Source organism: Vigna unguiculata, chromosome 1 (assembly GCF_037176805.1).
Source record: "Vigna unguiculata cultivar grain cowpea cultivar isolate G323 ecotype 2 chromosome 1, ASM3717680v1, whole genome shotgun sequence".
In the NCBI taxonomy this organism is placed as follows: Eukaryota; Viridiplantae; Streptophyta; class Magnoliopsida; order Fabales; family Fabaceae; genus Vigna; species Vigna unguiculata.
The window spans coordinates 24,729,066-24,743,884 of NC_140792.1; the positions used below are offsets into that span (position 1 = coordinate 24,729,066).

Sequence of the window (14,819 nt, forward strand, 5' to 3'; positions counted from 1 at the left end):
TCGTCTCTGCGACATTCTTCTGATGTCTAGTAACAGGACCTGGACCCTTCTCCAGATGCTCAGCACTCTTAGCCTGTTCCACCAAAATTGGGAATCGTCTCTCTCTCTCAAAGGTGTTCCACCTTCTTCAGTTCATGTTTGAGTCGTCGCTCAAACTTCAGGCACCTCCATTCCTCTAAAATGTCCTGTGAATAGTATCTCGCCAGGTGCTCAAATTTGTTCACATACTCATGCACTGTCATCTCTCCCTGTTGCAGTGTGAGAAACTCAACCTCCCTGTCCTGCCTGGCTGTGTCAGGGAATTATTTCTCCAGGAACCGAGTCCTGAAACTAGTCCACTCCACCTGTTCATCCCAGGTCTGCATCTACTATTGCATTCCCGCCCATCAATAATCTACGTCATCAATCAACAGGTACGTGGTAAACAAGAGCTTCTGCTCATCAGCGTAGTTCATTACTTTGAAGATTTTCTCACATTTGCGGAGCCACGCATCTGTTGGCTTGTGGCACAGGAAGTCCACCACAGTCGGCACCCTGACTAGTGCAATCGCCGTTCTAGGCTGCGCTGCTATAGGTGTCTGCATCGCATCCACCATTCGGTGAATAGCCTCCGCGATGTCATCAGCACCATTACTCCTTCTCCTCCTGTTAGCAGCCATAGCTTGGATACGCCACATTCAACTGTTAAGAATCAATTCACTTAGTTAAGCAAAGCCATTCACCCAATTATAACATTCAACTCATTCACACAAACAAACAATTGATAAGCTCACTCCCCAAAAGTCCCAAAATATTTAAAATATTTTCAAAACTTTTGCTCTGATACCAATTGTAACATCCCTAAGGAATATTACTTTTAAGTAAATAAAAATGAATAAATAAAATAAAATAAAACACGGTAATTGATGAGTCATTATTTTCCTTCATTCCACTAGCCCTTGTGTACCCATTTGACAGTTGTTCAGTACTTAATTGTTCATCTTTAGTGTGTTTTCATCTGTTGGGCTTTATTGGGCCACTATTCCGAATTTGGGTTAAATTCGCATTATTTGGCCTAATTTTTGTTTTTAATTATTTTTAGGTATTTGGGTAAAGCAAATTTTGGGGTTTGGACATTAATATTCAGTTGAAGAGAGTCGTCACATCGTTGCCACATCATTTCCACGTCATCAGAGTGAATGGGCCAACATTTGAGGCCTAAAGTGGTATTTTTGTAATTCTGCAGCTCATAATGGCATTTTTGTAAATACTAGTGGCAAAGAGTGAGGTGACCACAAGTTTTAGGTCATTCAACATGCAGCAGCCGCTCTGCTCTCTTCTCCACTCTCTCAAACCTCCATTTTTGTTGTTTTTAAGCTTTGGAAGGTGACCCATGGTGGTAGAAGCTAATTTTTCACGTTTTCCATTCGTTTTTCACGTTTTATTAGTCTTGGACAGCACATTGAACTTGTATTAACGTTTTCTACCGTTTGGGTAACATTTATATTGAAGTATTCGCATTTTTGGTTGCTTTTTTCGCTGTTGCCCATTTCTTTCCTTGCTCATTTTCGATTCCTGCACCAATTTAGGTTTTCTGCCTCAATTTGCCTTGAGTGAGAATGAAGAATTGGTGGTAGATAAGCGGTGAACATTGCTTTTTGTATCGGTAAATATGTTGATGAGGTAGTATGTGATGTGGTACCTATGAAGGCGAGTCACTTACTGTTGGGGAGGCCTTGGCAATATGATAGAAAGGTAACCCATGATGGTCTAGCCAATAAGTATTCTTCTTGTTTAAGGGGCAAAAGGTGTCCCTAACACCTTTATCTCCTAGAGAGGTTTGTGAGGATCAACTTAAGATGCGAGTGAAAAGAGAGCAAGAGCGAAAAAAAGGAAGAGAGAAAATTCCAGAAAAAGACAAAAAAAGGAAAGTAAAAAAGTAAAGAGTGATAAAAGTCTTTTCTTGAGAGAAAAAGAGCTCAACAGAGCATTGATTTCAAAACAACCCTTATATTTGCTTATGCTTAACAATATTTGTTTGTCTTCTGTACAAGCTTCTTTGTCTTTAGGTATGGAACAACTTCTCAAAGAATATGATGATGTCTTTCCTCAAGACATCCCTCATGGTTTACCTCCTCAGAGGGGTATTGAGCATAATATAGATCTCATTCCGGGTGCATCCCTTCCTAACAGGCCACCTATAGGAGTAATCCAGAAGAAACCAAAGAGATACAGAAACAAGTGGAGAAACTTTTGGAAAAAGGATGGATTCGGGAAAGTTTGAGTCCTTGTGCTATGCCAGTAATTCTGGTACCTAAGAAAGATGGATCGTGGAGGATGTGTAGTGACTGTAGAGCCATCAACATATCACTATAAGGTACTGCCATCCTATCCCTAGACTTAATGACTTGCTTGATGAAATGCACGGTGCTAGTTATTTTTCCAAAATAGATTTAAAAAGCGGTTATCATCAAATAAGGATGAGAGTTGGAGATGAATGGAAAATTGCTTTTAAAACTAAATTTGGCTTGTATGAATGGATGGTTATGCCTTTTGGGTAAACCAATGCACCTAGCACCTTTATGCGGTTAATGAACCATGTGTTAAGGAATTTCATTGGTAAATTTGTGGTTGTATATTTTGATGATATTTTAATATATAGCAAAACACTTGATTCATACATGGGCCATGTAAAAGGAGTTCTAGAAGTACTGAGGCGGGAATAACTATATGCCAATAAGGACAAATGCACATGAAGTTGTTTTCCTAGGGTTTGTAATTAGCTCAAAAGGGGTACAAGTTGATGAGGAAAAAGTCAAAGCCATTAGGGACTGGCCCATCCCTAAGAATGCAAGTGAGGTACGAAGTTTTCATGGCTTGGCTAATTTCTATAGGAGGTTTGTCAAGGATTTTAGCACCATAACATCTCCACTAAATGAACTTGTTAAGAAAGATATGGGGTTTAAGTGGGGAAAGGAACAACAAGATGCTTTTGATAGTCTCAAATACAAACTCACACATGCACCTATCTTAGCTTTACTAAATTTTGACAAATCCTTTGAGATAGAGTGTGATGCTTCAAATGTGGGCATAGGCGGTGTTCTCTTGTAGGAAGGGCATCCTATAGCCTATTTCAGTGAACGGTTGACAGGGGCAGTGGGAAACTATTCCACTTATGACAAAGAGTTATATGCCCTTGTTAGAGCTTTGCATACTTGGCAACATTATTTGCTTCCTAAGGAATTTGTAATTCATAGTGATCATGAATCCCTTAAATATCTTAAGAGCCAAGGTAAACTCAAAAAAAGACATGCTAAATGGGTAGAATTTATTGAACAATTTCCTTATGTTGTTAAGCATAGATCAGGTAAGGCAAATGTTGTGGTTGATGCATTATCTAGGAGGCATGCAGTATTATCTATGGTTGAAACTAAAATCCTTGGTTTTGAACTGTTTAAGGAATTGTATATGGATGACCATGATTTTGGTGAGATCTATAAAAATTGTGAAAAAGGAGCTTTTAAAGATTTTTTCAAGCATGATGCATTTCTTTTCAAAGGAACAAAGTTGTGTGTGCCTAAAGGGTCAATGAGGAAATTATTTGTAAAAGAAGCTCATGAAGGGGGTTTAATGGGACATTTTGGGGTTCAAAAGACCTTAGACATATTGCATGATCATTTCTTTTGGCCTCACATGAAACATGATGTGCACTCTTTTTGTAATAAATGTATCACTTGTAAGCATGCTAAATCTAAGTCTATGCATCATGGGATGTTTATGCCCTTACCTGTTCCTAACTCTCCTTGAACCGATATTTCTATGGATTTTATTTTGGGTCTCCCAAGGTCCAAAGGGGGAAAAGATTATGTTTTTGTTGTGGTTGATAGGTTCTCAAAGATGGCCCACTTCATTCCTTGCCACAAGAGCGATGGCCCACTTCATTCCTTCCAATTTATTTTTCAAAGAAGTGGTAAGATTACATGGCCTTCCACGAAGCATTGTCTCAGATAGGGATGTCAAACTTGTTAGCTATTTTTGGAAGGTCTTGTGGGGTAAGTTAGGTACAAAGCTTCTCTTCTCTACAACTTGTCATCTTCAAACAAATGGCCAAACAGAAGTGGTAAATAGAACTCTTTCGCAACTCCTTAGATGTTTTGTAAACAAAAATTTGAAAACTTGGGAGGAATGGTTACCTCATGTGGAGTTTGCTTATAATAGGGTAGTTCATTCTACTACTCAGATGTCGCCTTTTGAGGTAGTATATGATTTTAATCCTTTAACTCCATTAGATTTGTTACCTTTACCTGATATTGATTCTATGACTAACAAAGATGGACTTGCCAAAGCAACCTTTGTCAAGAACTTGCATAAAGAGGTAAAGACCCAAATAGAAAAGAAGATGGAGAAGTTAGCCTCTAAGGCTAACCATAGGAGGAAGCAGATCAAGTTTGAACCTGGCATATGGGTGTGGGTTCACTTTAGGAAGGAGAGATTTCCTTCTAAAAGGAAATCTAAACTTTTACTTAGAGGAGATGGACCATTTCAAGTTCTTAAAAGAATCAATGACAATGCCTATGTTGTTGATCTACTACAAGATTATGGGGTAAGCTCTAGTTTCAATATTAATGACTTGTCTCCATTTGATGTAGGTTCGAAATTGAGGACAAATTCGATTCAAGAAGGAGGGAGTGATAGAGGACTATCCCTAGATTTCATACAAGAAGAACTTGAAGATGAACCTTTACAATTCAAAGGACCTATGACAAAGGCAAGGAGCAAGAGATTGGAAAATCACATTTATTCAAGACTCTTGATACTACAAGCAACTACAAGTGGAAATTCAAAGGATATGAAGATCATGGCTTGGAGCACTCTTGAAGGATACTTATTAGGAAATTAATTTATATTTTTAAACTTTGGGTTTTCTTTTAGAAAATAAGTTATGTTTTTGGGCTTTGGGCTTTCTTTTATAAATTAGTTTATGTTTTGGTTTGGGCCTTCTTGTAGGGTTCTTAGGTTTTCTTAAACTCATGTGCCTATATATAGAGGTACCAAAAACTATTGTAGACACTTTTAGTCATATATTGAATTTGATTTCATTAAAAAGAGGTTTCTCTTTGTTCTTGGCTTAGGCCTTCGGTTCTTATCAAAGATTAACATCTTTGTGGTGAATCTTCACTTGACTTATCAATCTGCTAGATTGTGGCGTCCTCCATCTTTGTCTTATTCCGCGTTCTTCTCTGATTTATTCGTGTCGTGCCTCTTGAGGATTCAAATTCAGAAATGACCATACTCTTTCCTGGATAGGGTCGTATCATAATGAGTTCATACTTTAAATAACATCTAATTAAGACAAAGGTAGACAGACTAAATTTACAATAAGTTTTCTATTCTCAATGAATAAAGCACAATTTAAGAAAACTTTATCGATAATTACAGACTTACTTGTGGGAATTGAAACAATCAAAATAGTGTTTAGAAAAGAGGTCGATAAGTCAAGGTGTTGAACACAATCATTGGAAATGAATGAGCGAGTTGTGTCTGAGTCATACAGTACATTTAAAGTTTTACCATTAATAAAACGCATACCTTGAATCAAATCAAGGTTTTTAGCGGCTTTAGCTCCAGTCATTGTCTAGACTTCTCCCTATTGTGGTGGGTCTTGCCTTAAGTATTGAAATGTGTCTTTTGTTATCCACAGAGAATATATGACCAGGTTTTCCAAACTTGAAATTGATAGGTCCCTTAAGATGAAAATCTTTGTGTAATGTTCTTGTTTGCACTTAAAGCATCTTATATGATTATTCACAGGTCTACTAAAATTTCCTGGTGAAGATTGGTTGGGTTGAGACCTCCATTGGGGACGATTGTAAGGTTTTCCTTCATTGCATTTATTTATATTTTTTGTTAGGGACCCAAAATATCTTGGTATGTTGACTTAACTATTTTCAAAATATTCAAAAAATCTACACTTGTGAATAAGCGTAGAAAAATAAAAAGTTTCTAGTATTCCCACTACATTTCACAATTCAGGCCAAGTGCATTTTCAAACTATATACACTTCATCCTCTCCTCTGGGTGATAAAAAGAAGTAGGGTATTTTCCTAATTCTTCAAACTTAAAAGCATAGTTTTCTATTGTCATACTTCTTTGTTTCAATTGGATAAACTCCATTTCTTTTGCTCTTCTAACATCATTTGGAAAATAATTAACTTAACTATTATGCTTAATTTTTTTTATAAACATTGATATCTTAAGAACATAATTATACATATGTCTAGAATGCTACACTATCTAATAAAAAAATATGAATATAATACAACAACCCTTAGTGTACTTTAGTTGAAGAGAGTATTATTAACACATATGTTGTATAAGTTCATACAACCCTTACTTTATAATCAAAATGAATAATAATATAATACTAATGTTTTATGAAATTTGTTATTATTAATATTATATATTAAAGATTAAAAAAATATCAAATAATTAGAATTTATCTTTTATATGATTACGAACTTATTTATCCATAATAATTTATTTATACAATATCAAAATTACAAATAAATACATGAATAGTTATACGAAAGATGAATGCACATACTAACTAATATGTCCTCAATTAAAATTTTCCAATGAATGGGTTATTAAAAAATTTCATCTACTTCCATAGAAGCATTTGTAGATATTTGATACACATGAAGATGTTTTCTTTATATTGGATAGAGAATTACTCATACACTAAATCCAATTCCATCACATCTCTTCTTAACCTCTGCTACTTGTGTTGATTCCTCGTACTCAGGTTCCTCATGTCAAATACCCTCCATGCTACATTCTACATGTACAACTAGCATTCATAAAATTTGTTTATTGGAGGAGTAGGGGATTGATCCATATTAGAAAAATTGATGATGAGAGGTGGAGCAACAACATTTGATTTGGCAACAGGACTAAGCAAGGCTGTGATCTCAGCCTCAAAAAGGAAGGGAAGGCAATGTTTGTGGGGTTCTCAAGTGGAGGAGACACTCCACAGGTTGGGTTGGCGCCAATGCCTCACCCCATCATTGGTGGCCAATGTGATTGACCCTTTCCTCTTAAAGCACCATTCTCTTGCTCTTGGCTTCTTCAATTGGGCCTCTCAGCACCCTGGTTTTGCCCACACACCCTTTACCTACCACTCACTCCTCAAATCCCTCTCACACAACAACCACTTCACTGCCATTCATTCACTCCTCAAACAAGCCAAAGCCCTCAACTTTTCCATCCACCCTTCACTTTTGAGCTCCATCATAGCATCCCATGTTGCCCACAACCGTGCTCGCGAAGCCTTTTCGCTCTTGGGTAGTGTTGCTCCCCTTTGTGCCGAAATTGGAGAGCCCACGTGTAACTCGCTCTTGGCTGCCCTTGCCTCTGATGGGTGCTTGGAAAATGCCTGCCAGCTGTTTGAGGGAATGACTGACAGGGGTATTGGTTTCAGCACGCTGGGATTTGGGGTTTTTATTTGGCGGGTTTGTGGAGAGGGTGATTTGGAGAGGGTGGTGAGGTTGTTGGATGAGGTTAAGGAATGTGGTTCTGGGATTAATGGTTCTGTTGTGGCGGTTTTGATTGTTCATGGGTTGTGTCGGGCTTCTAAGGTATCGGAGGCTTTGTGGATGTTGGATGATCTCAGGAGTAGGGGCTGGAAACCCGATTTCATGGCTTACTGGGTTGTTGCAGCAGGGTTCCGGTCAATGGGAAATGTGGCTGATGAAGTGAAGGTTTTGAAGATGAAGAGGAAGTTAGGGGTGGCTCCTAGAAGCAGTGATTACAGGGACTTGATACTTGGCTTGGTTACGGAGAGACGGATGTGTGAAGCAAAAGAAGTCGGAGAGGTTATAGTTGGTGGTAATTTTCCTGTTGATGACGATGTTCTCAATACATTGATAGGATCGGTATCAAGTGTAGATCCTATTGCAGCGATAATGTTTTTCAATTTCATGGTTGAGAAAGAAAGGTTCCCTACTATTTTGGCCGTCAGTGATTTGAGTAGGAATCTGTGTAGGCATGGCAAGGTTGATGAGTTGTTGGAGGTGTTCCATGTTTTGAATTCTCAAAACTACTTCAAAGATGTGGAGGGTTTCAATGTAATGATTTCATTTTTGTGCAGGGCTGGGAAAGTGAGAGAAGGCTATACTGTTCTGCAGGAGATGAAGAAGAAAGGGTTCCAACCCAATGTCTTGTCTTATAATTACATAATGGAAGCGTGTTGTAAGGAGGATCTACTGCGTCCTGCGAGGAAGCTCTGGGATGAGATGTTCTCGAATGGCTGTTGCGGGAATTTGAAAACGTATAACATTCTTATACGAAAATTTTCTGAAGTGGGACAAGCTGAAGAGGCTCAAATGCTCTTTTACCACATGTTAGACAAGGGAGTGGAACCTGATGTTACAACTTACAATTTTCTTCTAGAAGGACTCTGCCAAGAAGACAAGCTAGAAGCAGCTTTTGAGCTCTATAACAAGTCTCTCAAACACGACATAATCAATGCAAGAGAAATATTGAGCTCGTTTACATCATCATTATGCAGGAAAGGTATTATTCACTCAATCAAATATTTGAAACATAATGCACTGCAAATGCGTGCTTGTCAGCTTATTGCCTCATCACAACTTAACATATGTTGTATTTTTTTCAAGCAGGACATCTTATGGCTGCATCCAAATTACTTTGCAGTCTCAATCCTGATACAGGATGTGCAGAATCCCATATAATTTTGTTGAAAAGTTTGTCAGATGCACAGGAGATTCCAATTTCCATTGAGCACTTGAAGTGGGTTCAGGAAAAATCACCTTTGATACTAAGAGATATATGTATTGCACTTTTGGATTCTCTTTCTTCTGCTACATGCCCAGAGCCCATGTTACAGTTTCTTCAAAGAATACAAAATGTGTTTCATCTCCCATACTTCGAAGGATATGTGTGACAGATGATTACGATCTGAGAAGATGATCTTCTCAGTTTTAGGTGCCATTGGTTAGGTGTACATGCAACTTAGTAACAAAACCTTTACAATTGGTGTATTTTGATGAGAAATTTTGAGAAAGTATTTTTTGAATATTTTTGTTCTATATGGAGAATTGTGTTGTTTGAATTAGGAATTTTGAGAAAAAGGAATTTTTTTTAATATTTTTATCATATATCTAATCAATTTAAACATTAGAACTCGAAATTCTTACTCCATGTGTACGCTCCTCTCGCAACGTTCTCTCTCTCTCTCTCTCTTGATACAGACCTCTCTCTTCTCGACTGTTCTCATACCTAGTTTGTCTCGAATTCTCATCTCTATGATACAGGGTTTGTTGATTCAATATGAGTTTTGTTTTTCATGTTGATTTATGTTTCGTTTCTTTTTTATTGTTTGATTTCATTGATTTGCATTTATCTTTTGTTAGATATCTTTCAATTCAATTTGTGACTTTAATTTCCAAGTATATTTTGTAAAATATTTTAAACAAGTTTCAAGAGTCCACGGATTCGGTTTCAAAAGAAACTCTTCTTCTGGTCTTGTAAAAAGAGGGGGGGGAGACATCTGAAAAAACCTTTGATGCCAAAGTCGGTCTAAGGTATCAGGGAATAAGTATCAGAGAAAAAATTATATACTTCATAAAGTGTGACTTTAATTCAGTTGGCCCAATTACTTATTAATTAGAGTGAGTTATATATATATATATATATATATATATATATATATATATATATATATATAATATCAGAAAACACCTATGATGAAATAAGTCAAATGAGAAAGAGATGTCAATACCAGGGTTTATACTTCTACTATGCCCAGTGAGATAGCCTTATTTGTATCTTTGTGTACGATATGTAGAATATGAACAAGCTAAATAATAACTAGTTTACTATACCTGTTTGAGACATATAACGCAACAACTTTCATTTAAGCATTTAAAATGCCTTATTTAATGTATCTTCTTTCTCCTTATGATTGTAATTAGTTTCACGGTTTGTTCATTAGTTAATAAGAAGCTATGTGTTTATATCTTCTAAATCAAAATTCAGGACTTAGGACTTGTGTTGTGTTAGGATATAAGGAGGAGAAATCAGTTCAGATAATTATAATATTAATGAGTTAGTCATTTGAGATGCTAATTAGTTCAGAAGAATAAGGGAAAAGATGATGATATGTTGTTGGATTGAGCATTAGCTCTTTGTGATCAGAGAGTACTTTTCAATTTTTAATTTCTTTTTAATTTTTTTTTTGTTAAATATATTTTTAGTCCCTCTAAATTATGACAAAAAATTGAACTTTGATACAGTTTGATTCCAAATTTTAAAATTAAATGGATGTAATCCTTGTCACCAAACAACATTAAAGATTTGTTGATATGGAAAATGACATTGTCACGTGTATCCACATGTTGATGAAAATGATTCTGGAATAAGGACAGAATCCAATTTTGCATGAAAGCTAAGGTATTAAAAGCATATTTAACCCTTTAAAATTAAAAGAGAAGATATGTTTCCTGCTAGAAGTGGGCTTTAAGCCTAACTTAACCCTAAAAAAAACCGGTTTATAAGGTGAGGTTTGCACCTCACTAATATATTGTGAATTGGCCTTATCTCTAGTCGATGTGGGACTTCCAATATACCCCCTCACGCCGAGGTATATACATCTCGTGAAATTAGTGGGTGGTTCGTTAGCGGCCCGATATTAGGTGGAATAGAATGTCCAAGAAAGTTCTCTAGGATAGGCTCTAACTTGGCTCTGATACCATTTGTTAGGTTTATAAGGAGGGGATATCCCTAGGGAGATACAACACCAATGAGACCTGAGCCCAACCACATAAGGCATTGACACCACTCTCAACCAAAAACCTTAAGGCAATGAGTTTATGGGTCTTTATTCTTATATAGTGTTTTACTTTCTCATTTCTAGCCAATGTGGGACTTAGACTTATAAGTGAGTTAGGCTTAAAACTCACTTCTAACATGGTATCAGAGCCACGTTAGAGCCTATCCTAACGAACTTTCTTGGACATTCTATTCCACCTAATATCGGGCCGCTAACGAACCACCCACTAATTTTTTATCCCACGCACGAGATGTATATACCTCGGCGTGAGAGGGTGTGTTGGAAGTCCCAAATTGACTAGAGGTAAGGCAATTTCATAGTATATAAGTGAGGTGCAAACCTAACCTTACAAGCCGGTTTTGTGGGGTTGAGTTAGGCTTAAAGCCCACTTCTAACATTTCCTAATTAATATTAGATGATTTTGACTTGACTACCAAAAATATTCTACACAATAAATATATTCAATATATGCAATAAAACACTATAAATTGAAAAAAAAAATTGTAACCAATAGTTTATTGTTTATAAAAACAAAATAAAAAATAAAAACCTAAGTATTTAAATTTTTATTTAATTTTATTGTAATTTTGTACGTTTCTTAACTTCCAAATAACTCATGGCATCACTATCATTACATGAAAATTTTATTAAAAATAAAAAAGAAAAACATGAAGGAACCACACCAAATCCATGATAAAATTACATTGTACATATGGGAAGAAACACCTATTATAAAAGGGAAAAAAACTAAGTAAAAACATGGATGGATAATAGTAAACCCTTGATTTTCTTCACAAAAATCATTCAATACTTTGAACTTCATATACCAGGAAAAATACAAACTCCTGGACATATTAAAAAAAAATATCATTAGCTAACCTAGGAGGCCTTTAATTTTTAAAAGTCCTTACTTTGGAGGATTTTGTATAAACTTTATTTGCCCAACCCTTACCAGGTTTCATTGTAGTTTGAATTGGCTCATCTACTTCAGTATTAGAATCTTCTCTCTCATCAAGCATATTAGTCCATTTAGAGGTTATTTTCATTTCCTCTTCAAAACGAATTTTCTTAGACGTTAAAGAATTAAGGAACTATCTCAGAACTACTCAAAGTTGAATCTTATTGTTGTAAACCTTACAAATTATTAACAATGAGAGTGATGTCCTTCAAAGAGAGCATATCAGCAAAGGAATCAAATTTCATTGGCACGCCACCATCTAGATTCTTATCGAGAGAAGATCCATTCTCAACACAAACATTATCATGATTAACCACCTCTAGCTTAGGCTGTGATTGAGCAACAGGCTATACCATAACATCTTGCACCACAAAAGACTGAGCCACAAGCTTTACCATAGGCTTCATCATAGGCTTCGCTACAAGCTCCACCATAAGCTCCACCACAGACTACACCATAGGCTCCATTGCAAGTTTTACCACTTGCGCTAAAGAGTCCATAGTCTCGTCATGTGCACCAACCACCTTAGGATGATAATGTTGTTGTATTTTTGTGCCAATTATTTTCTCCCCACCAAAAATAACATTGGCATCATTATCATAATCAAAAGTGGTTACATTCAAAATAATACTTAATTATAGTCAAGATTGGCTATGCTCCAAATCATACTTTGTGTTTAGCCATGAGTGGCTATGTTTTGAATAATACTCATTTTAACTAGGAGTGGCCAATGTTCAAATAACAGTCATTTGTATCTTGCATCAATAGTCAACCTAGTGAAACCTAATCAGTTAATTAAAGCTAGATTTAAATGGGTACAAAAACACAATGTAAATCTTTATTTAATTTATCTCTTTATATTACATATCATTTACTTGTAACTAATCTCATAAGGATAATTTTACCAAAGCAAAGTTTGAAAAATGTTTTTAGACAGGCAATCTATAACACCCTTTTCGAGATGCCACATGTAATTTTATTATTTCCAAAATGCCAAAATATAAAACTTTGATAACACCTATTAAATAGGAAACTTCACAACATTTTTCGACAACCAATTGCCAAAAAGTGCATCTGAATAAAACTTTATTATTCAAAATAAGGCAATAATAAAATAAACCAAACCGGTTTAAGTCGTTAAAACCAAAACTCATTACAAGTCATTTCAAGTTCAAAACTCAGCCAAACTAATATATTTGCCTTATTCAAAAGTAACACTTCTAAATAATTTTCATAAAACTCCCATAAAGCTTTCCCACGAGCTCCTCACAGCTAAACTTCTCTACTAGCATTTGCATCCACATCTACTCCCGTACAATGTAAGTCATAAGATCATCGCAGGTGGAAACCACATCCACAAACATGCAAAGGTGAGGTAACCATGTATGACATCACATGCATATTAACATGTAACTCACGTTGCATATTATAATGTAACATAATTTATTCATAAAAAAAATGACCAATACATGTTCTCAACACCACAACTTGAACTCATCAGAATATTACCACCAAGTAATATTAACGGTATGTCATTCTCTCATAGCCAACCATTATATTCTTCTTGCACACCAACGCCTCTTGGAAAAATATTTTCCCCTACTTTCCATAAACTTACTGGCAACAACTCAACCCGCTCGACAAAGCCTTGGGTTCTCAACAACAACCCACTCAACACTCTTGCTAAGCTCATGCCAAAGACTTACAAAGGAATGAAACCCCTTTACCTTGACTCAACAAAGTCCTCTAGGTAAAGAAACCATCCTAGCTTTACAACTATTAGAGAGTTCATACAGTCTCATCACATATGTACACCCCTACATATCGTACCTCATCACAATATTAAACATACATCAACTCATCATGCAATTACATCATATCATGTCACATCATCATAAGATTAATCATAAATCATTATCATAACATAACCCCAAGCAATATTCCCTTACACTTAAGGATATTGACATATGCACCAAATAATACATAAATAACCACATTTTTTAAACTAGTAACAATGTCATGTTAAAAAAAATCACAACAGCAAAACAGTAAGTTCCACGGGTGACCAATGGAGTTTTCCACAACCTGTGGATTTAGCTCCAAAAAACAAAAAATGTGAACCAGCGAGCTCCACAAGTGACTTGTGGATTCTTCCACAAATTGTGGATTTGACTTCGAATATACAAGAGTCAAAACAACAAGTTCCACAAGTGACCAATGGATTTTTCCCACAACTTGTAGATTTGGCTTCTAATGTGCAAGAGTCAAAACAATGAGTTCCACAAGTGACTAGGGTATTTTACCACAACTTGTGGATTTGACTTCGAAAATGAAAGATGCAAACCAAGAACTAAAATTCACCCAAACATTGACCCAACTGATGGATTCTTAATAAACACATAAAATCTCACTACACCTGAACCCAAATTAACAATTCCCTTTGGAACCATACTCACTCCACTAACTTTATCCAAGACCCCAAATTTAACCAAATCATAGTACTCCAACACAAATTGTACCACACCTAACCGAACTCAATCAAATAAGTAAAAAATACATCAAGGCAGCCAAGTATTCAGCCTAGGCCGAGTAAGTCTAACTTATACCGGACCTGGTCAATTTAACCATATAAATGATAAACCTCACGAACATGCCAAAGACAACCCAAGTACACGACCTGGGCCGCCATGGTCTCGAATTTAACTGAACAAAGGCTAAAGTAACAACAAAATGGCCAACACGGATAGTACGCGGCCAAGGACGACATCTGACAAGCCAAGAAGTAAACGGATCGGACCGCCCACGAAGACTTAGTAAAATGGAGGTCCCCGCGTTCGATGGACCTTGGGGGCCTGGGTTAGGGCCCAGGCCCACTCATAACCTAGGCTAGGGCCCAAGCCAAGGCCCGGCCCATTGGATAAACGAACATCATTAATGCTCTATAAATACGCATGGACCCCATGAATTAAAGGTACGCATTCATTAATCACTGATTTGACTTTCTGAGAGCTTTGACTTACTTGAGCTTCG

At 36.4% G+C, this 14,819-nt stretch overlaps 1 protein-coding gene across 1 annotated transcript; it reads left to right on the forward strand.

The window, feature by feature from the left end:
• Positions 1-6,871: 6,871 nt before the first annotated feature.
• On the forward strand, positions 6,872-9,190 carry LOC114175354 (Tetratricopeptide repeat (TPR)-like superfamily protein). The gene is made up of 2 exons (XM_028060133.2): positions 6,872-8,553; positions 8,661-9,190. Exons 1-2 carry the CDS (start codon positions 6,891-6,893, stop codon positions 8,942-8,944), a joined length of 1,947 nt encoding a protein of 648 aa, XP_027915934.1. The 5' UTR covers positions 6,872-6,890; the 3' UTR covers positions 8,945-9,190.
• Positions 9,191-14,819: the final 5,629 nt, after the last annotated feature.

Bases quoted from the DNA above. Each gene is read 5' to 3' on its own strand.
- LOC114175354 (XM_028060133.2), top strand. From the start codon at position 6,891: ATGATGAGAGGTGGAGCAACAACATTTGATTTGGCAACAGGACTAAGC. The intron at 8,554-8,660 runs GTATTATTCACT...TTTTTCAAGCAG, and splicing joins ATCATCATTATGCAGGAAAG to GACATCTTATGGCTGCATCC.